The 21,124-nt window shown below is 38.3% G+C and overlaps 2 protein-coding genes across 3 annotated transcripts in view; both read left to right on the top strand.

The window, feature by feature from the left end:
* The window catches only part of jak2b (Janus kinase 2b), a 38,377-nt gene extending 30,622 nt beyond the window's left edge, over positions 1–7,755 (top strand). Inside the window, exons 18-24 of the mRNA XM_041787144.1 lie at positions 630–766; positions 2,077–2,266; positions 2,772–2,896; positions 3,004–3,176; positions 3,436–3,553; positions 6,161–6,274; positions 6,852–7,755. Of these exons, the coding sequence (XP_041643078.1) occupies positions 630–766; positions 2,077–2,266; positions 2,772–2,896; positions 3,004–3,176; positions 3,436–3,553; positions 6,161–6,274; positions 6,852–6,959 (965 nt within the window). The 3' untranslated portion in view covers positions 6,960–7,755. The remainder of the gene's footprint in view (positions 1–629; positions 767–2,076; positions 2,267–2,771; positions 2,897–3,003; positions 3,177–3,435; positions 3,554–6,160; positions 6,275–6,851) is intronic.
* Positions 7,756–9,801: 2,046 nt separating this feature from the next.
* On the top strand, positions 9,802–18,449 carry zgc:114041 (uncharacterized protein LOC574425 homolog). Of its 2 annotated transcripts, XM_041788258.1 has the most exons (6): positions 9,802–9,927; positions 10,038–10,114; positions 10,409–10,648; positions 10,730–10,873; positions 12,035–12,817; positions 16,348–18,449. In XM_041788258.1, the coding sequence occupies exons 3-6, from the start codon at positions 10,447–10,449 to the stop codon at positions 16,527–16,529; spliced, it is 1,311 nt and encodes a 436-aa protein (XP_041644192.1). In that variant the 5' UTR covers positions 9,802–9,927; positions 10,038–10,114; positions 10,409–10,446; the 3' UTR covers positions 16,530–18,449. The 2 variants fall into 2 exon arrangements, with proteins under 2 accessions (XP_041644192.1, XP_041644191.1); XM_041788257.1 differs by having other exon boundaries at positions 9,807–10,114.
* Positions 18,450–21,124: the final 2,675 nt, after the last annotated feature.

Raw genomic sequence — 21,124 nt, 5'->3', positions numbered from 1 at the left:
TCCAGTGAAAGGAACTCTGAATGCTTCAGCATACCAAGAGATTTTGGACAATTCCATGCTCCCAACTTTGTGAGAACAGTTTAGGGATGGCCCCTTCCTCTTCCAATACGACTGTGCACCAGTGCACAAAGTAAGGTCCATAAAGACATGAATGAAAGAGTTTGGTGAGGATGAACTTAACTGGCCTGCACAGAGTTCTGACCTCAACCCAACAGAACACCTTTGGGATGAATTAGAGCGGAGACTGACAGCCAGGCGTTCTCGTCCAACATCAGTGTGTGACCTCACAAATGTGCTTCTGGAAGAATGGTCATCAACACACTCCTAAACCTTGTGGAAAGCCTTTCCAGAAGAGTTGAAGTTGTTATAGCTGCAAAGGGTGGACCGACGTCATATTAAACCCTATGGATTAAGAATGGGATGTCACTTAAGTTCATATGTGAGTCAAGGCAGGTGAGCGAATATTTTTGGCAATATAGTGTATCCAAGTGATGATAATAGGGTGGTCCAGGTGCAAAGCTTGGACACTTCAGGGCACTCTGTAACAGTAAAACTGGTATTTTTTTAAACTTCTGAGCAGTCCATTTCTTTCTTGTTTGAGCTTAACTTTATTTATTTTATCCCTCCAGACTATGAGCTGATTGTGGACAGTGACATCCTGCCTAACAGGACAGCGGGCTCAGGCTGGGCAACTGGAGGCATTGAGAGTCAGGAACCGGCTCAGTTTGAGGAGAGACACCTCATATTTTTACAGCAGCTGGGCAAGGTATCAAAATATATAGGGATGGTGCTTTTGGGAGCAAACTTTGGTTTTGGCACATACACAGGTGCATCTCAATAAACTACAATATTGTCAAAGAGGTTATTTATTCCAGTAATTAATTCAAAAATGAAAATCATATTTAGATTCATTAAACACAAACTTGTATATTTCAATTGTTTCTTTTAATTTTGATGATTATTTCTTACAGCTTATGAAAACCCAAAATTCAGTATCTCAGAATATTAGAGTATTACTTAAAACAATTAAAAAGAAGAAGTGTTGGACTACTGAAAAGTATGAGCATGTACAGCACTTAGTACTTGGTCAGGGCTCCTTTTACATAAATTACTGCAGCAATGCTGTGTGACATGGAGGCCAGCAGTCTGTGGTACTGCTGAGGTGTTCTGGAAGCCTAGGTTGCTCTCATAGTGGCCTTCAGGTCTTCTGCGTTTTTGGGTCTGGTGTCTCATATCTTCCCTTTACAATGACCCATAGATTTTCCACGTGGTTTAGATCAGGCCAGTTTGCAGGCCTGTCCAGCACAGGGATACCATGGTCCTTAAACCAGGTATTGATACTTCTAGCAGTGTGGGCAGGTGCCAAGTCCTGCTCCATAAAACTGTTTCGAAGAAAGAAGCATGAAGTGCCCTTAAACTTCCTGGTAGATGGCTGCGCTGACCTTGGACCTGATAAAAACACAGTGGACCAACACCAGCAGATGACATAGCTCCCTAAACCATCACTGACTGTGGAAATTTTACACTGGGCCTGAAGAAACTTGGATTGTGTAGGCTTCTGATCCAGACTGAGAGACCATTTAAAGGCTCAGGAAACCTTTGTAGGTGTTTTGAGTTAATTAGCTGATTAGTGTGGCACCATGACTTTCCAATATTGAACTTTTTCACAATATTCTCATTTTCTGAGATACTGGATTTTGAGTTTTCATTATCTGTAAGTCATGATCATCAACATTTCAAGAAATAAAGGCTTGAAATATTATGATTTATTACTGAAATAAATCAACTTTTTAATGATATTCTATTTTATTGAGATGCACCTGTACGATCTACATGTTTTAGGCCTACTGTTACTTTTAAATAAGAAATGCAAGATTAATGAGTTCTTATGTTGACTGTGAATATCTTACAAAACGGCTCCCATTATATCTGAACTATCAGTAGCTCTATTAGCAGATGCTTTCAGCCTGAAAATCAAAGGGTTAATACACATTTAGAAAGCTTTTTGAAATGAAGCCAAGACCCTGAATGAGAAGATGCTGAAACTTGCTCACTAAAGTTGTTATTGTCTTCAAGGGAAACTTCGGCAGTGTGGAGATGTGTCGATATGACCCTCTCCAGGACAACACAGGAGAGGTGGTGGCAGTTAAAAAACTCCAGCACAGCACTGCAGAGCACTTACGGGACTTTGAGAGAGAGATTGAGATTCTCAAATCACTTCAGCACGAGAACATCGTCAAATACAAAGGAGTTTGTTACAGTGCAGGTACAGGTCACATGTAATCAATATTTATTCGTAACTCCTGATGCTCCACAGCTGAAAGTGTTGCAATCTTCCACTTCCTGTAAACTTTCTCTACAGACTTGACAACTTAAACACAACATTTCTTAGAAATACTGTCTTTGTATTTTTTGCCATTTTCCTGGCAAGCAGAAAATAATTTGGTGTATTGATTTATACAAATCTTCATTCTGAGATGAGTGCATTTACTGGATACCTTCCTAATTAAGCTGCCTTTAATAGTTAAGTTCCACTGGGTTAATATTACTTCAGTTGCAGTACTGCAGATTTCACATGTTACTGTATAATTATGGCATTAGGCATGCTATTGTAGTTTCTGTGCTGCATTATCTTAGTCTATATTTTATTATGGGTGAATGGAGAAAGTTTGAGCATCAGTCAGTTTACAATCTTGTAAATCTTTGAAAGTTCCACACTGTTGTGGCTGCAGGGTCCCATGATTGTGAGTTCACCATTTTTTCCTTTTCAGGGCGACGAAATCTCCGTCTCATCATGGAATATCTGCCTTTTGGCAGTCTGCGAGATTACCTCATGAAAAACAGGGAGAGGATTGACCACAGGAAGCTTGTGCATTACACTTCTCAGATCTGCAAGGTAATTTCACATGGTCTACTTCTCTAGCATGCTCTCTGAAGATGCTGACCAGAGGAAATAAGATTTTGCAAATATCTAAAATGCGGCTTTTCCCTTTTTGTTCCAAGGGTATGGAGTACCTGTCCAGTAAGCGGTATATCCATAGAGACTTGGCAACTCGAAATATTCTTGTGGAAAGTGAGCTGAGGGTGAAGATCGGAGATTTTGGCCTCACCAAAGTTCTGCCTCAGGACAAAGAGTACTACATGGTCAAAGAGCCCGGGGAGAGTCCAATATTCTGGTCAGGCTCTGAGAGTTTCTTATCTTTGAAAACTGTAATGCACTTATTCTTAGCATGCTCTATTTTACAAATTCTGCACTTCTTTTCTTCTTATACTTGATGTATTACTCATACCAATCCCAATTTATCAAAATACATCTTTGTTTCTGTTTGCTAAGCTCTGATGTGATTCCTGTTCTCATGTTAAAACTACCTATAATCACACTACTTAGATCAAAGTTGTAGAACAGTGACAGTCATACAGTGTGTTGTTTTGTAGGTACGCCCCTGAGTCGTTGACCGAGAGTAAGTTCTCTGTGGCGTCAGATGTCTGGAGCTTTGGAGTGGTGCTCTATGAGCTCTTCACCCACAGTGACAAGAACTGCAGCCCTCCTGCAGTATGTGATAACACACCAGCATACACTGCCTTTTTACCAGAGTATTCATTCTGTTTTATACTTGTTCACAGATCAAGACAAAATGTAAAAATGGAAGTACACAGCAAACCACAGGACTAACTACATATTACAGTACATGTGTCGTATTTACTACCATGGTTGTTTACTCTTTCATTAGATCCTATTTTTATTTGAAAAATTAAGCATAGTGGGTGTAATCTTTGTTGCATAGAAAATCCCTTCATCCCAGCATTTCCTAAAAGCTATCAACATTTCCTATAAATTAAATTTCAAAATACAACATTTCAAAAGAGTTTAAGAAATATATCTCTGGGGAACATTTCCTGGGAGACAAAACATGGAAGTAGACTTCCCATTTCATACTCATGCCACATAAGAATCTGCTTTTCAAGAGCTTAATTTTTATAATTCTCAAACTTACAAAGAGACATGATGGAAACCAACAAAATAAACTGTTAATTGACCAGGAGGCACAGGCCTGTCAGTATAATGCATGCACCTTGTGATGTTAATGGATGACAACTATAGATTATATCCTAAAAGTAAAAATGAAATGACACACTATCTTGACTGTACAACCCTGCAGCAGTCCATTTATTACCTCATCGCTCCAGGTGAGGAACCTTTCCCCCCCTCTCCTACCTGACCTGTCTCACCTTCAGGTTTTTACATAATGAAGTTAAGAGGTCAGCTGTTCTTTCTCTCATGAGCTTTGTGGTTTTTGTGGTTTCAGAGAGCCGGTAGAGCCAGATTTTTAGTGACTCCTTGTTTATGACATGATGATAAGATATTTATTTGCGTTCTCATTTTTGGTTGTCTTTTCCCAAACACGACAGATATATAGCTAGGTTTGTGCCACATTTACACACGTGGACAAAATTGTTGGTACCCCTCTGTTAATGAAAGAAAAACCCACAATGGTCACAGAAATAACTTGAATCTGACAAAAGTGATAATAAATAAAAATTCAATGAAAATTAACCAATGAAAATCAGACATTGCTTTTGAATTGTGGTTCAACTGAATTATTTTAAAAAATAAACTCATGAAACAGGCCTGGACAAAAATGATTGATGGTACCCTTAACTTAATATCTTGTTGCACAAACTTTTGAGGCAATCACTGCAATCAAACGATTTCTGTAACTTTCAATGAGACTTCTGCACCTCTCAGCAGGTATTTTGGCCCACTCCTCATGAGCAAACAGCTCCAGTTGTCTCAGGTTTGAAGGGTGCCTTCTCCAGATGGCATGTTTCAGCTCCTTTCACAGATGTTCAATTGGATTTAGATCAGGGCTCATAGGAGGCCACTTCAGAATAGTCCAATGTTTTGCCCTTAGCCATTCTTGGGTGTTTTTAGCTGTGTTTTGGGTCATTATCCTGTTGCAAGACCTATGACCTGCGACTGAGACCAAGCTTTCTGACACTGGGCAGCACATTTCTCTCTAGAATACCTTGATAGTCTTGAGATTTCATTGTACCCTGTACAGATTCAAGACACCTTGTGCCAGATGCAGCAAAGCAGCCCCAGAACATAACAGAGCCTCCTCCATGTTTCACAGTAGGGACAGTGTTCTTTTCTTAGTATGCTTCATTTTTGCGTCTGTGAACAAAGAGCTGATATGCCTTACCAAAAAATTCCAGTTTTGTCTCGTCTGTCCATAGGACATTCTCCCAGAAGCTTTGTGGCTTGTCAACATGCAGTTTGGCAAATTCCAGTCTGGCTTTTTTATGATTTGTTTTCAACAGTGGTGTCCTCCTTGGTCGTCTCCCATGAAGTCCACTTTGGCTCAAACAATGATGGATGGTGTGATCTGACACTGATGTACCTTGACCTTGGAGTTCACCTTTAATGTCTTTGGAGGTTGTTCTGGGCTCTTTTGTTACCATCCGTATTATCTGTCTCTTCGATTTGTCATCAATTTTCCTCCTGCGGCCACGTCCAGGGAGGTTGGCTACAGTCCCGTGGATCTTAAATTTCTGAATAATATGTGCAACTGTAGTCACAGGAACATCAAGCTGCTTGGAGATGGTCTTATAGCCTTTACCTTTAACATGCTTGTCTAGAATTTTCTATCTAATCTCCTGAGACAACTCTCTCCTACGCTTCCTCTGGTCCATGTTTAGTGTGGTACACACCACGTCACCAAACAGCACAGTGACTACTTGTCACCCTTTAAATTGGCCGACTGACTGATACAAGTTTGTAGACATCTGTGATGCTAATTAGAGGACACACCTTGGTTGAACATGTCCCTATGGTCACAGTATTTTCAATCTTTTCTAGGGGTACCATCATTTTTGTCCAGGCCTGTTTCATGAGTTTATTTTTTAAAATAATTCAGTTGAACCACAATTCAAAAGCAATGTCTGATTTTCATTGGTTAATTTTCATTGAATTTTTATTTATTATCACTTTTGTCAGATTCAAGTTATTTCTGTGACTATTGTGGGTTTTTCTTTCATTAACAGAGGGGTACCAACAATTTTGTCCACGTGTGTTCCTGTTTGGGTTTGTAGCCAATTGTAAATTTGTATTTTTTCTGTTAGGTAAAAGTTTTTAATCCATCTTTATTCTCTTCTTCAGGTTTTTATGTCCATGATGGGGAACGATAAGCAGGGGCAGTTAATCGTGTACCACCTCATTGAGCTTCTCAGATCAGGCAGCAGGCTGCCTCAACCCCTGGGATGTCCCACAGAGGTATCAACAACTACAACAGCTTTCTTTCCAAAAAAAAAGACAACATTAATATACTTTTTAAAGCAGGGCAAAATATCATGTTTTGGGAATATGTTCAAAAGAGATAGAGGGTAGTACCATACCTCTTATATGATATAGTTTATGTTGATGTTGATTTGAGAAAATTGGGCATTACCACTGTCTCTTTATTATTTCATTAAAGGAGCTTGATTTTTTTTGGGGGGGGGGGGGGGTCAACAAGGAGTGGTTTATTTTTTGGCATTTTTTCATGCACATGTTGACCTTGGGTAGCTGACTTTTTGAAATGTCTTTATGGAAAAAAAAATATAAAGGTGTACAATGTGTATTGCCATTTATCTGAAAAACACTAGTGTGATATTCTGTCCATACCATCTGGCATAAATACTTTTACATAAATCAGTTGTGTATGCTAACACATAATTTGCAGTCATTTACTACATGCAGCATGGACAAATATGCAAACTTTTAACTTCTCTGTTTTTTTATTAATGTACTTTTTATGTATTTAAGTTGTTTTGGCTGAAATATAAAAGTCCTTCTTGCTTTTTTCTTGCAGATACATGAAATCATGCAGGAGTGCTGGAACATCGACCCTAGCTTGCGTCCTTCTTTTAAGGAGCTTGCTCTGGGCATCGACTTGTTCAGGGACAGTAAAGAGTTTTAGACAGAAAATCACCCAAAGTGCCCCGCCCTCCTCCAACCGAGTCGCTCTTAACATTGTCGTCATGTTTGTGACAAAGGGACAAAGGCCAAAATGAGTTTCTTCTTCTGCTCAGTGCAAGCATGTGACACAGCAGCTTGTGAATGAAAGAGTGATGGTTCAAAACTAGGACCAGATGGAAAAACTACTGCCGAGGTGCCTTTAAGCGAGGCATTTACGCACCATTTCTGTACTGGAGCTGCTAATTCCCTCACAGCAGAACAGAAATGAGAGCTTGGATGGAAGGAACTGTTGACTGTAGATTTTGCTGAGGAAAATCTGTTAAACATACTGGATTAAGTTTAAAAAAAGAAAAAAGTTTATGGAGACTGTGAGGACAATATTGCCAGGTCTGAAGCTAGACACTTCTGTTAAAGAAGTCTTGTGTTATTAAGTGTATGTGTGTGTTTAGTGAGAGAGAAGTGAGGGTGTGTGGGTGTGTGTGTCTAAAACAAAAACAAAGAAAAAACAGCTAGCAGGGCTAGCTCTCACCATCCCTTTCCCCTCACATGAAGAGAAATGGACTAATATTGTTTAGTGTTTTTTATGTATGTGTGTATATACAAACAGTATATTTGTGTACATATGTCCAGAAAAATTTTGTAATTTTATAAAATGAAAATGCAGTGAAATACTTAATTTGAACTGCCAGCAAAATGTCAGTGTTAACGAAGTTCAAACAGAGGTGATTTAAAGATCTGTTATTTTATGTTTTCATTGTGCCAGGTGTCATCAACATTAAAATTGTTTAATTCCACAACATCTTGTGTAAATTTTTTCATACATCCCACTGAACCCCTATCAGCTGTACTGAGATGAACTGCTTGGTGAATTTATATCATCATTGCATTAGAAGGGTGGGGCAATTTCCCATCAAGACTGGTGGTGTCATGGGCTCTTGTATTCGCCCTGCTCAAATAAAACCAAGCAAGGAAAGAAGTGAACAGTTTTCTAATGGTCTAAAGCAAAAATGCAGTCACACACAGATCCCAGTGTTGTCACATGTTTACAGCAACCTTATTTCAACATATCTAGTGTGTTGAGACACAAAGTGTGGATTTAGATTTAAAGGAACATAAAAGCTCAAATGTGCAGTAATGAAGCTGATTATTAAAGGGGTCATATTATGCAAAAATCCCTTTTTGTGGTTTTTCTAGCAAAAATATGTGCCCCTGGCCGGTCCGCAGTCCCAGAAAAATCCATCCCCCCACCCTCCTCTCTTTCTCCACCTTTCAGAAAATGTGTGCTGAAACAAGCCATTCTCAGATTTTACCCTCGTGATGTTACATGGGGAGTTAGCACCCGCCCCCAGGTTTGGTTGCCTCTCCTCTCCTGGTCTTCCTATCAGCTGCCAGTTGAGATGCTGGATAGCTCAGTGGGTTACCCTGCCGGTTTTCATCATAGATTGATGGTTTGAATCCCAGTCAGGTCTTTAACTTTGGATAAAAGTGTCTGTAACATCAGAAGTGCCACATCCATTTCCTGAGATGGGTTTGGTCAGTCAGACAGCCCAGTAACATTTAAAGCCACAGACACAGAAACAGCTTGTTCTGAGCAGGGCTTAAACAGAGGGGTTTTTGGACATGCAAAAATCCAATACTGGAGTGTTACCCTAGCAACAAACTTTACAGGCATGTTTTTGGGACCTCTGAGACCAATATAAACTTGTCTTAAAGGGGCAAAATATGTCCCCTTTAAGATGACCCAGACTGAACTAGACTGCTCAGTTTTCATGACATGTTGCTTTATGTTGCTGCTTAAATGCCCTTAAGCATATTCATGTCTTGACAAATCTCTGGATTGTAGATTGAGAGTCTGACATCTCTGATAAGAGCAAACATAGACTATTATTGTATTCAGTCTTGATATTGGATTTTACTATATGTAACAGCCGGTTGTTTTCCAGACAATACTGCAGTGCAAGAGGAAACGTTCAAAACTGTCCAGGTCCCTTCAGGCACTGATATGCACTGGCCATACTTCATTATGTAACTGCTGAAATTTAACCCATAAATTGAAGGGCCATGGGGAGGGAGTTTCACCAAACGTCTTAACTATATACAACTTGTACAATTCAACCTGAATGAATTAATGACAGTGTTGGCTATATAAAGTTGGGTTGATTTCTGCCTAAACAGTGCACATGCACCCGCCCCCCAGTAAAATAAAATCGTAAGCGGAAACACACTTTCTAAAAATACACAATGGGCAATAGCTTGCCCATCTATTTTGTTTGGTACGGTAAGTACAATCCTGGACTGTATTTGCTATTTCATTATTAATTATTTATATATGTGATTATTCCATTGTGAAAATGTTTTCCTGGAGTGCTGCACTCCTATGTGTGTGTGTTTTTTTTTTTTTTTAATTTCACAATTTCTACAAGGATGTGGGGGTGGGGTATACGAAACTATGAGAAAATACGGCAATATTAGGGATATTATGGATTCTTTATTTCTTTGTCAAAGTAATGAGGATGATATTTTATGCTGATCGATATTTTAAAATCACTGTTCTTTCTTTGACATCTATTTTATAGGCTGCAGTTCGCATTTTTAGGCTTTGAAAATGAATCAGCGCAAATGAGAGGAATGGAAACTTTGTGTCATCATTTCAGCGTCCTTATTTGTTTTCATAAGAAACTGTTAAACGCGTTTACTTGTATTTTTGGGGCATTAAAATGCTTTCTAATAATATTTCCTGCAGTGTATTGCGTTATTGACCTCAATTCTGTCACTTTATTTTGAAATCCGGATGTTGCGTGCGTAACAGATTAGGGAAACTTTACGGAAGCCGAAGGGGTTTGAGCCGGCGAACGTCGGGTCCTTAAAGGACGGTAATATCTCCCAGCTGCCTTAATTAGTCCTAATGGCCCGAGTGGTGACCTGCTGCAACGATGGGTTAGCAAATGTGAAGAAAACGACGGAATTAGGTCGTTAACGTCGATGATAGCATTAGCTTGTTTTTGTTGTGTCAGTTTAAATACCGTAAACTTCATAATACGATCGCACCGTCAGTGACAGTGTAAATGCTTCTTTTTAGAGGTACAAAAAGAGACGTATTGTAGCAGAAACATAAGAATGACGAGAAGGACAGGCTTTGGACCGTGACAACAAAATGTGAGCTCGTTTTTACTCAATATTTTTATCTGAAAAGCTAAGTGTAGTACATTATGTACTTAATCTGAAGATTGAAATGTGATATAGTAAAGTTCCTTTACAGCAAAATGTTTAGAGACATTAAATTAATTAAAATAGTTAGCTACATAAAATCTTAACTGAAACTAATATGTTTCATTTGTTGAACATAGTTCTTCGGTACTGGTAGTGAGTGTATCTTTGTGCACTTTGCATGCTCATTTCCATTTTTACTCTTGACTTTTATCACTTTATTGCATGACAACCACTGAACAGCACACCGAGGAGAGCAGGCTGCAGGGCAGCAGTTGAAGATGAAGTCCAGGAGAGCTGCACCTCCTGATGGGGGTTATGGCTGGGTGGTGGTTGTCTCAGCCTTTCTCGTTATGGGCCTCACTGCCGCTGTCCTCAAGAACTTCGGCCTTTTTTTCCTGGACATTCAGAGTCATTTTGGAGTTCCAACCAGCACTACCTCATGGGTCACCTCCACCACAATCGCCATGTTTCACCTGGGAGGTAAATATTTTAGTTTTGGCTGAATTATATTAGTAATATAAATTGTAGTATGTATTTGAGTTGTTGTCATTTTCTTCTCAGCTCCACTGGCCAGTGCGCTGACATTGCAGTTTTCCCAAAGAGTGGTCATCATAGTTGGAGGTCTGCTTGCCTCCTCTGGGATGCTGCTGGCATCTCTGGACCTCAGTCTGCCCTGGCTCTACCTCACTATGGGCCTCCTGCAAGGTAACAGGCTCGACTATTAGCTTAGCCTCTCTAAGTTTCCTCCGTTTCTTCTGCTTCAGTCTAAACACAGCATTAAAAGACAGAGAGTGTCTTAATGTGCATTTCTTAAAGGTTCCCAGGCTTTGAGTGGTGATCTCAGAGTTTTAAAGATCAATCTGAGGGCTGACGAATGGAGCAAAAAATGTTGACCTTATGGCTTTAAACTACAACTTAATTTTAAAAAACAGACTTTTTCATCCTTTTATGAAAACAAGACCTCTCTTGTCTTCAAAATGTTATTTAAATGAAAATATTAGAAAGGTTAATGGAGGTTTTAAGCTTCAGAGATCGCAATCCACAGGGGTTAGCAAACACTGCATTTTTGTTTCAGTCTTTGTTTTTTTAATAAGCCATGTTGTCCCCCCTAATGATTTGTACATTGCATTTTTGGTGGGCACGCACTTGAAATATACATTTTTTTATCGTCTACAGACAAAATTCTGTACAATGATTGGCATATTAAAGACCAACTCTGATCAATGCTTTGTCTTCTTATGTATTTTTTTATATATGAAGGAAAGGAATATTTTGTTGTCCAAAGTAGTTCTGAACTGATCAGGCCTCAGGACACTTCCTCACAAATTTCCAGCAAAAAATTCAATCACTCTAAAATTTTTTGTTGAAAATTTTTCAGTTTGGACCTTAGAATGACCAAAACATGACTGAAAAAAGACACAGGAAAAAAAACAAACATGTTTTAAGTACAACATGATTGAACCTCTGGGAGGACATGCAGGCATACATTTTGGAAAGGAAGTTTATAAAAGAAAAAAAATTATACATATTGAATAAACACAGTTATGTTCGGATGCCACTTTTGTGGTCCACAATAAATCTGAAACAGTTTCTCCATTTACCAGTTAAGAATAATATGCAACTATTTTGTAACAGAATGATTACTACAGTAATTATTTGAGCGAAAAGTATTCACAGTTGCTGCTTCCAGTATCTTGAATCAAGATGTTTTGGAATTTAATTGTTGGTTAAAAAATAGTATTTATTGAAATAATGAGCTATCATTAAATTTTTTGTGTTTTTGGAAAAATAGCCTCAGCTTGTATGATCTCAGATGAGCTTCCATAACAAGAGCATATTGTTAAAACTCTTTATTCTTATTTTCAGGACTGGGCATTTCCTTCTCATGGATCCCTGCCAACAGCATGGTGAGCCACTACTTTGTGCGATGGCGTCCCATAGCCTACGCCATCGCCAGCTCAGGGGAGTGCGTCTTTGCTATGGTTTTCAGCCCCTTCTTCCAGTGGCTAATCGAGATGTACACCTGGCAGGGATCCTTGCTCATCATTGGAGGCCTTCAGCTCAACCTGTGTGTGTGCGGTGCTCTCATGAGACCCCTGCAGACGGTCAAGAGCCCACCACAGGAAACCAAAGACGAACTGGAAGGCGATGCTGCTGCTCTCCCACCAAAGAGGACATTTTTCTTCCAGTGCTCACTCATGAGGAAGCCTGAATTTTTCCTTTACATCCTGTTTGCTATCTTTGCAGCTGCAGGTTTCTTCATCCCTCCTCTGTTTTTAGTCCCCTTCGCTCATAGTCTGGGAATTGATAAGTACTGGCCTGCCTTGATCCTTTCCACCCTTGCTTTAGCAGACCTGGCAGGGAGACTGATCTGTGGCTGGATCGCCAACATGAGGCTGCTGAGGAACCTACAGCTTCTCACCATGGTGGTGACTCTGCTGGGCGTGGTGCTGCTGCTGCTGCCCATCAGCCACAACTACTGGGCCTTAGTGGCCTCTGCTCTGCTGTACGGCTTCCTCTTCGGCTGTGTGGTGGCCATTCACGTCACCTCCATCGTGGACATTGTAACGCTAGAGGGATTCGACAATGGACTAGGGCTCTTCATGCTTTTCAGGAGCATCGGGGGCTTTGTCGGTCCACCTGCTGCAGGTGAGAAGTCTGAACTTAGATGTTTTTGTAAAAGAAAAAATTAAACCAGAGGTGATGAGAATGGTAAAAAACAGAAGATTAATACAGCTGAAATGTCTCTTTGATTGTTTTGGGTATGTAAACATGGCATACCAATAATGAACAGAAACCAACACATGTAGAGCTATTATTTCAAGGAGGTCTGTGTTGGTTATCAGGTGAACACACAGTATGTTTAGGCCCATTTTAAACATGTTTATTCAGAGAAAAGTAATTTACCAAGCTGATAAAGTCACCTGTTCAACTAACTTGGATTTGCTTCGCAGTCAAACATGAAAGAAGTGAGTCTTAGCCCATTTCTGGGAGTGATCAGTGACATTCAGTCAGACCTGTTCTAGTGACATTTCAAAAGGAGTAACTACTAACAAATCAACTTCACAATTTAAAAAACAACTTAAATACATCCTGTCTTATAGCTAAATAAAAATGTCCACGAGCCTACATGGAAAACATCAAAAGGGAACAGCACACATTTCTGGTCTTCCTCCTTCCAGTCTTGAAACCTCAAACTTTACCTAGTGTGATTGCAAAGCTAAAAACCTACAGTAAGTTATGATGTATCCTAATTAGCTGCTTTACATATTTTAAGAGGGTTTTTTTTGTCTGGTGTTTTAGTTTTTTGCGTGGTGTTGTTTTTATCCCAACTCTGTTCTGGTATTACAGTATTAGAGTAAAAATGCAGTGTGTGCTATTTTTTTTTTCTCCCAAGATACATCTCATAAATTGTTTAAAAAAATGTTATTCCTCATAGTTTAATGTAGAGTTTAGTGAAGATCTGGCCTGGCATTTGGTCAAGGAACATGAGATCCATTAGAGACACATTTCCTGCAAATAACTTCCAATGTACACATCACAGTCTAAAGAGCTGAAGATGCAGGTTTTTCTGACAAAACGGATCAAACAAGACCCTCCCTTGCCCTTGGTTTTAAGATGAACATTCTTCAGAAAGTTATGCAAGATGAGCCTGCCGGTGTGCATAGCTTTATTAGCTAAGGAGAGCAGCACAGTCAGAGACAACACTGCTGAAATAATCTGCTCTCAGCTGCCATTTGATGGATATCTGTAAAATATGTAACCCTTAATGGCTACTCTTTTACAGACAAAAATTCCCTGACGTTTCTTGTAGGGCAGTGTTAATTTCATTGATTAAAACTATGACTTAAAATGTTTGTCGACAGCCTTTTTTGTCCATGACAAAAACTAGACTTAGACTAAAAAAATGAGTTGTGATGACTAAAACTGACAAAAATTAAGTTTAGTTTTCGTCAAGATGACTAAACTCTACTCTTACATGTAATCTATTTTTCGTCAGATATTAAAATCCCTGATATTTCTCCACTGTAGGCAAATCTGTCAAAAACAATGCATCTGCAGCTCTTCTGCCTCTCAGCTGTAAAAAGCAAGGACCCCAGGTTTAGTAGAGTGCAGAGAACACACTACAGTGATTTGGTTCCAGATTTAGACAAGAAAATAAATGCTTGGACTAAAAGTAAAGACTAAATTGCGACAACTTTTTATGGACTGAAACTAGACTAAAATGTTCTTGAGTTTTCATCGACTAAAACAAGACTAAAACTAAAAAGGGAAATGACTAAAACATGACTAAAACTAAGACATTTCATCTAAAACTAAGACTAAAATGAAAGATAGCTGTCAAAATTAACACTGTTGCAGCACAAACATGAAGCTGACATTAGTGCTTTTGGATGAAATGTTTTTGCAGCTATTTGATGGGCTGCTATGATATCCAAAGGTGCATCTTAGAAAATTAAAACATCATGTGAAGTTCATTTTTTTCTTGTGATTTACCTCAAAAGTTAGACTTTGATAAATTCTAGATTAATTTCATACAAAGTGAAATATTCCATGACTTTAATTTTAATGTTGATGCTAAGGGTTAACAGCAGGGCTATTCAATTACAAATTCAACTGGGCCAAATTTTAAAATCAAGAAACGTAGCCGGGCCAGACCTGTTCGGCGCCCAGTAAGCAGCTGGTGATGTCAAATTTCCAACCAATACAGATCAATATGATGAAAAATATGCACTTTTTATTCATGGTCTCCCTTTCAAATTTGGCAACATGACAATAGGACATCAAAAAGCACATAAAAACACAACAACAGAGCTGTATTTGAACATAACCTGAGGTAGTAGATTTTTTTTCACTTAAATAAAAGTAAAAGAAATAGAGTAAAAATTAAGAAATTCTGTAAATAATAATTTTGGTCACATCTTACCCAGGCATATCTTAAAGTGGATAAAAACTAAATTTGGACAGTTGTAGCTACAGTTCAAAGGACATGTTTTGTACATGATATTTTGGGGCAACTTCTGTTGGCATCACTAGCCAAAACAACGCACTGCATTGTAGGTAGACTGTTGCTAGGCTACACAGAGTGTTGCATTCACTGTCTGAAATACTGTGAGAATTTATGAAAACTTGGTTGCCCTCTGCATCTCTGGCATGATCACAGGTTGGGCCACTTGGGGGTTGGTTCTGGGCTGCATTTGGCCCCCGGGCCACCAATAGAACAGGCCTGGTTTACAGCTTATGAAAGTCAGAGATGGTTTGTGGTGCCATATCATCTGCTGCTGTTGGTCCACTGTGCTTCATAAAGTCCAGAGTCAACACTGTCAGCCATCTACCAGGAGATTTTAGAGCACTCCATGCTTCCATCTGCTGAGAAGCTTCACAAAGAAAATGATTCCCTTTTCCAGCATGACATTGCACCTGCCCACAGTGAAGGCAAAATTACCAGAAACTGGTTTGCTGAGCATGGTATTACTGTGTTTGATTGGCCAGCCAACTGACCTGACCTGAACCCCAAAGAGAATGATTTAAGAAGTGACAAGAGGAAGATGAGACACCAGACTCAACAATACAGATGAGCTGAAGGCTGCTATTGGAGCAACCTGGGCTTTATAAAAACCCAGCAGTGCCACGGACTGATTGGCTCCATGCCACATCTCATAGATGTAGGAATTTGGGTGAAAGAAGCTCCAAATAATTACCGAGTGCATAAATAAGTATAACATTTCTGTTATGGTCATTTCTGTTTCATAAATCCTTTTTTGGACTGATGTTTGTGACATTCTAATATTTTGAGATGGTGGATTTTTGTTTTGTGTGAGCTGTAACTGTAATCATCAACATTTAAACAACAAAAGTCTTGACATTTTTCACTTTGTATGAGATGAATCTAGAGTCTATGGATGTTCTAGGCATCCAATATTGAATAATGTCTGTTTTTTGGACTCCAAACATTGCGATCAAGTTCCTGCACACTGTCTGAATTGCACAAGTACACTGGCAGTGTTTTGTTGTCAATGTTTGTGCAATTGAGAAATCCTTTCATACTTGTAAAGATGATATGGCACAGTATTTTTCCTGCAGGTCTGAATGCACCTGAAGAAAATCTACATCACTGGTGGTTATTTATTCATTTCTTGTTGCAGTCTGTGATCTTGTGTTCATCATGTCTTGTGCAGGCTGGCTGGTGGACGAGATGAATGACTACAGTGCTGCCTTCTATCTCTCAGGCTTCTGCCTCATCTCATCAGCAGTGTTTGTCATCTTGGTCGACCGTCTGGTTCAGAGGAGGAAAGTGGTGGAGGCTGAAGTTCATCAAACGATCAACAAGGAGGAGTGGGAGGAGGGAAATGTCAAGTGAGATTCAGTTACATGACTAATGAGGAGCCAGAGGGACTCTTTGTTGGCCTGGTCAGTGTTTTACACGAGCCAGCTGCTGGCTGATTTGACTTGAAGGTAGAAACCTTCAACCCTTTCAGTATTGCCCAGTGTTTGAGCATGGCCACAGACTGATAGCTAAGTGGCAGAGCATTAATTTACAAACTATAACTCGCTTTTAACTCACTCAGTGTTGGATACAATCAGTTATGAGCATCAGCATTATCTGTCCTCTTGCTTTCGTAAATTATTCCAATCTACATATTCAAATGTATTCTTTAACATTTCAAATGAATTTAGATGTTGCTGTTACCGGAGGAGAACTAGCACATACTGTTGTTCAGTCAGGGCCACATTTGCCATTGAAACAGAAAGAGAGATGCACCAATGACAAGTATAATCCTGTTTAGGATGCTGTTATTGTTGACACACTGCAAACCTTTCTAACTCTACAAGCCTTATAAGCTGTTTAGCCCTCAGGACCCAAACTGTGTTCGTCTGCCCTGGGGAGCCTCTCAAACTGTCAACTGCAGACAGTCAGACTCCAATAATATGTCACTTTATACTAGAGATGTGTCACACATGAGCAGCAGGTTAAGTAAGGACATTTTGTTTTTATCATCCAGAAAAATCCTACTAAAATTTAAAATGTTAGTCCATTAATACTATCCGACTTCCTCACTGTTCCCTTTTACTGACTCATGTATGTATTTAGTTTTTAGTCAAGTTTCTCTAACGGAGCTCTCTTCAAAACATAGGAATAAGCTACATTAAAACTACTAAAACAGATGGAAACACTGTCCTGTTCTGGTGAATTACCATGTGACCTTACTTCGGAAAAATATGTAAAGAAGTCAGCAGCTAGAGAGAATATTCTTGGATTCAGTTTTGATTTTTTTTCCATGACTTCTGCCTTTCATGTTTGATCATTTTAAAACGATCCAAGTGGAGCAAAATGTGCTTATAGGCGCATTTTAGACTAAAGAGGTAGACGGCTAACCATGAATGCTGCTGAAGACGGCAAATTTTGACACTAATGTAATCCTGCAGGTTATATCCAGCTTTCTAGCTTTAAAATGAGCTTTGATGCTTTATAAATTTACAAATGTAAGGAGTGTATTTCATGGCTAATTCAACCAGTATTTAAAATATTTATTTCACCATTTCCTCCTGTACCTCTAAACTGATGTCCTATATTGCCCGCTTACGGGGGAGGTTTAGTTGCCTGTTTGTCTTTTTGTGTGATTTCATATATTATCTTTTTAACTGTTTTCAACTGCAGGAGTTGTAAAGGACTTGTGCTGGGTTTATTCTGTTTTTTTCCTGTAATTTATCCCTTTGCCGCCTTCTTAAGTTTTCAGCAGGATAAGAGGAACCAATTGTCTTAACATTGAATCAGTATATTTTAAGAAAAAGATTTTATTTTGTTTTTTTTTTAGAAGCTGTGGGACTGGAGTTTATCTCCAGGGTTGTACACTAATGTAGGTCAGACCGCAGTGAGTGAGCCAAGTTTTCACCCCCAAATAACTCAGGTGACTGTAGGTGTCGTCTTTCTGTTTTTATGCTGTGTCTCACACCGTGACTGCCCTCTTGTAGTTTGGGTCACAATCAGGGTGTAGCAGCCTCGTACGAATCAGTTTTTACTGTGCAATAAAGACTGAAGAAGTGGTTCTTGTTACTGCTTGTTCCTCTGATAAATGTAGATTCTAAAGCCATTTTATAAAGGAATATGTTTTCACAGATTTTACCTCAAGGACTTGTTAGCTCCAGGTTACTTTTGTGCTGTTTTCGATGTTTTAACTGAATCACAGTTTGCCCTGACATGAAATGTTTATCACATTACCAGAGTTTGTAGCAGTTAAAACATTTAGATTTTAACAAATAAAATACTGCACTGATTATCTAAAAAGCCTGATTCTTTTCTGTATGTAATGTTTTTCTTATTTGCCACTAACACTCCTACAGGCAGATCTCAAACTCTCTGCTCAAACTTTGAAGAGCTGCACAACACCAGAGGAAACAAATGCCAATATGATGACTTTTTAGTTTCTCTTAGGAATCTGTGGTATGCACCCTAACTGCTCGGAGAGATCAAGTGCAGTTGCATAACTAAAATTTAGGGAAAGCTTTCCAACCAAATATTAATCCATGAGAGACAAACTCAGTGTGGGAATCTGAGCACTTATTGAAACAAAATGGGAATTATTTAAGAAGTTAAGCTTAGAAATGTGTTTAAAATGTTAAGAGTCTGTTGTTCTAACTTTTAGACTTCAATCATTTTAAGTTCTAAATTGACAAACGATTTACGATATTCAAATGTGGACTCTGGGAAATCTTAATGTTCATTCTCTATTTTGTGACATTTAGTGTGTCAGTTAGAGCTTGGGTTTTCAAACTTTTTTTTTTTTTTTTTTTTTTTTTTGGCCAAGGCACACCATATTCAAATCGTTACAAAATAGACTCTTTAATGCTACAGTGTTACAGCTTTCTGGGGCCCATGCAACCAGAGCAGGGGTGTCAAACTCAAGACCTGGGGGCCAAATCCTGCTCGTGGCACAGTCGCACCAGGCCCCCCCACATCATATAATATTTTGATTATAACTGGCCCACTAGTATGAGGTCTGCACACTTCCTCCAGTATAACAAGGTAAACTTAACCTTGAGGATTTAAAATATCCTTTATAAGTCATAAGAATTAGAAAGAGTAAAGAGTTAAAATAATTTGATAAAAAGCCAGGAATGTGGGAAAAGAAGTTTGTGTTTTCATTCTTTATTTTCTCATTTTCATCTCACAATTATAACAAAGTTTTGGTTTTGACTTTTATATCATATTTTGAACTTTTAGATTCACAGTTGTAATTTTTAAGTCATATTTTTACATTTTAAGCTCATGAATTTGAGTTTTATATTACATTTTGATATTTTCAACTCCTAACATCGAATTTTAATCCCAAATATTAACCTTTTTGATTTAAAATCTCAAATTTTTAGCTCATCTTTGGACCTTTATAACTCAGTATTTTTAATTTTATCTCATATTTTGACAAAAAATGATTTACAATTTTCTTATATTCTGACCTTTAAAACTCTTTATTTTGAATATTATCTCATATTTTCAACCTCTAAACTTGTTTTAATTTTTTTTCTCATATCTTGACCTTTTCAACTCCTAAATATAACTTTAATCCCAAATATTGATCTTTTCAATCAAAAAGGTCAATATTTTGAAAATTTGAATCTCATCTTTTGACCTTTTAAACTTATGATTTGAAATTTTATTTAGTACTTTTAATGTTAAAAATCGTGATTTTAACTTTTGACTTTTTTATCACAAGACCATTTATCATCAATGTTACGTTTTGTCTCTTATAATTGGTTACTGGTGAAGATGAGGTTAACAGTTTATGACCCAGTTAGGCCATCAGGTTAGACCCAAATTCATAATTCAGCCCCTGCTGTGATTGAGTCTGATATCCCTGAACTAGGGGATCATGGAGGTCGGTAAAACCATAGTCCTTTGTTAAGCTGTGGGCAAAAAGTGGCCAAACAATGGCAAAAATGGACAAAAAGTGGCCAAAAAAAAAACCCAAGTGTTTAAAATGGGTTGAAAGTGATGTTTAAAAATTGAGGCAAAATTGTGAAAAAAAAGTTGCCAAACATTTGTAAAAAGGTAGCAAAAAACGGTTAAAAGTAAAAAGATTAATTAATGCGGCAAAATTGGACAAAAGTTGTTAAACAACAGCTAAAATGGTTGAAAAGGTACAAAAAATGGGTTAAAAGGGATTTTTAAAAATGTTGCAAAATTGGGTTTGAAGTGGTTTAATAGGGTTAAAAACAGAAAGAAAATGGGTTAAAAGTGGCAAAAAAGGAGTAGAAAAAGTGTTTTAATTGGTTAAAAGTTACAAGAATAAATAATTTCAGTACCTGAACCCAATAATAGCTTGACACACTTCTCATCTCCAGAATGAGGTAACTGTTAACCGGGACACTAGCGCCAATGCTACTGATCCCTCACACATGCAATGATATCAACAAATCACATTATGCCTAAAAGAGTACTTTCTGTATATTAAATTCCTGTGTAACTTGTTACAGATTTGTTTGAGACACTCACTTCCTGAGCAACACTGTTTTTGTAAAGGTTTATTATATTATTATTATTAATGTTTTAGTAACAGACTTACTGGCACATGACTCTCTGGTTTAGGATGGATACCTGGATACCTGATGTCTTTTTATAAGTCATCATGTCAGGCTTCTGGCCACTAGGTGGAGCGTTTACTTATTCAAGACTTAAATAATATTGCTTTTTTCTTGGATAACTAGCTCCTTCCTGGAGCTTTTAAACAATTTGTTGTATTAGCTTTAATACGTCCCTATTGAACTTAAAGCTTTTGGTATGAGATAGAAATTACTATTAGTTTTTTGGATTTCAGATGTTTAAATGAAAACATTTTTTCTCTGGAGATTCATGTCTTGAGCCCTGTGACATTGACCTTTTTGCGAGTTATTTTGTACTGGTTTAATTCATATTTGTATGTACATGGATGTCTGTGCTAGACAGAGCGGTTGTGTCTT

Source organism: Cheilinus undulatus, linkage group 5 (assembly GCF_018320785.1).
Source record: "Cheilinus undulatus linkage group 5, ASM1832078v1, whole genome shotgun sequence".
Taxonomy (NCBI): Eukaryota; Metazoa; Chordata; class Actinopteri; order Labriformes; family Labridae; genus Cheilinus; species Cheilinus undulatus.
The sequence above is the reverse complement of the archived record's forward strand: the minus strand, read 5'-3'. Positions and strand labels throughout refer to the sequence as shown.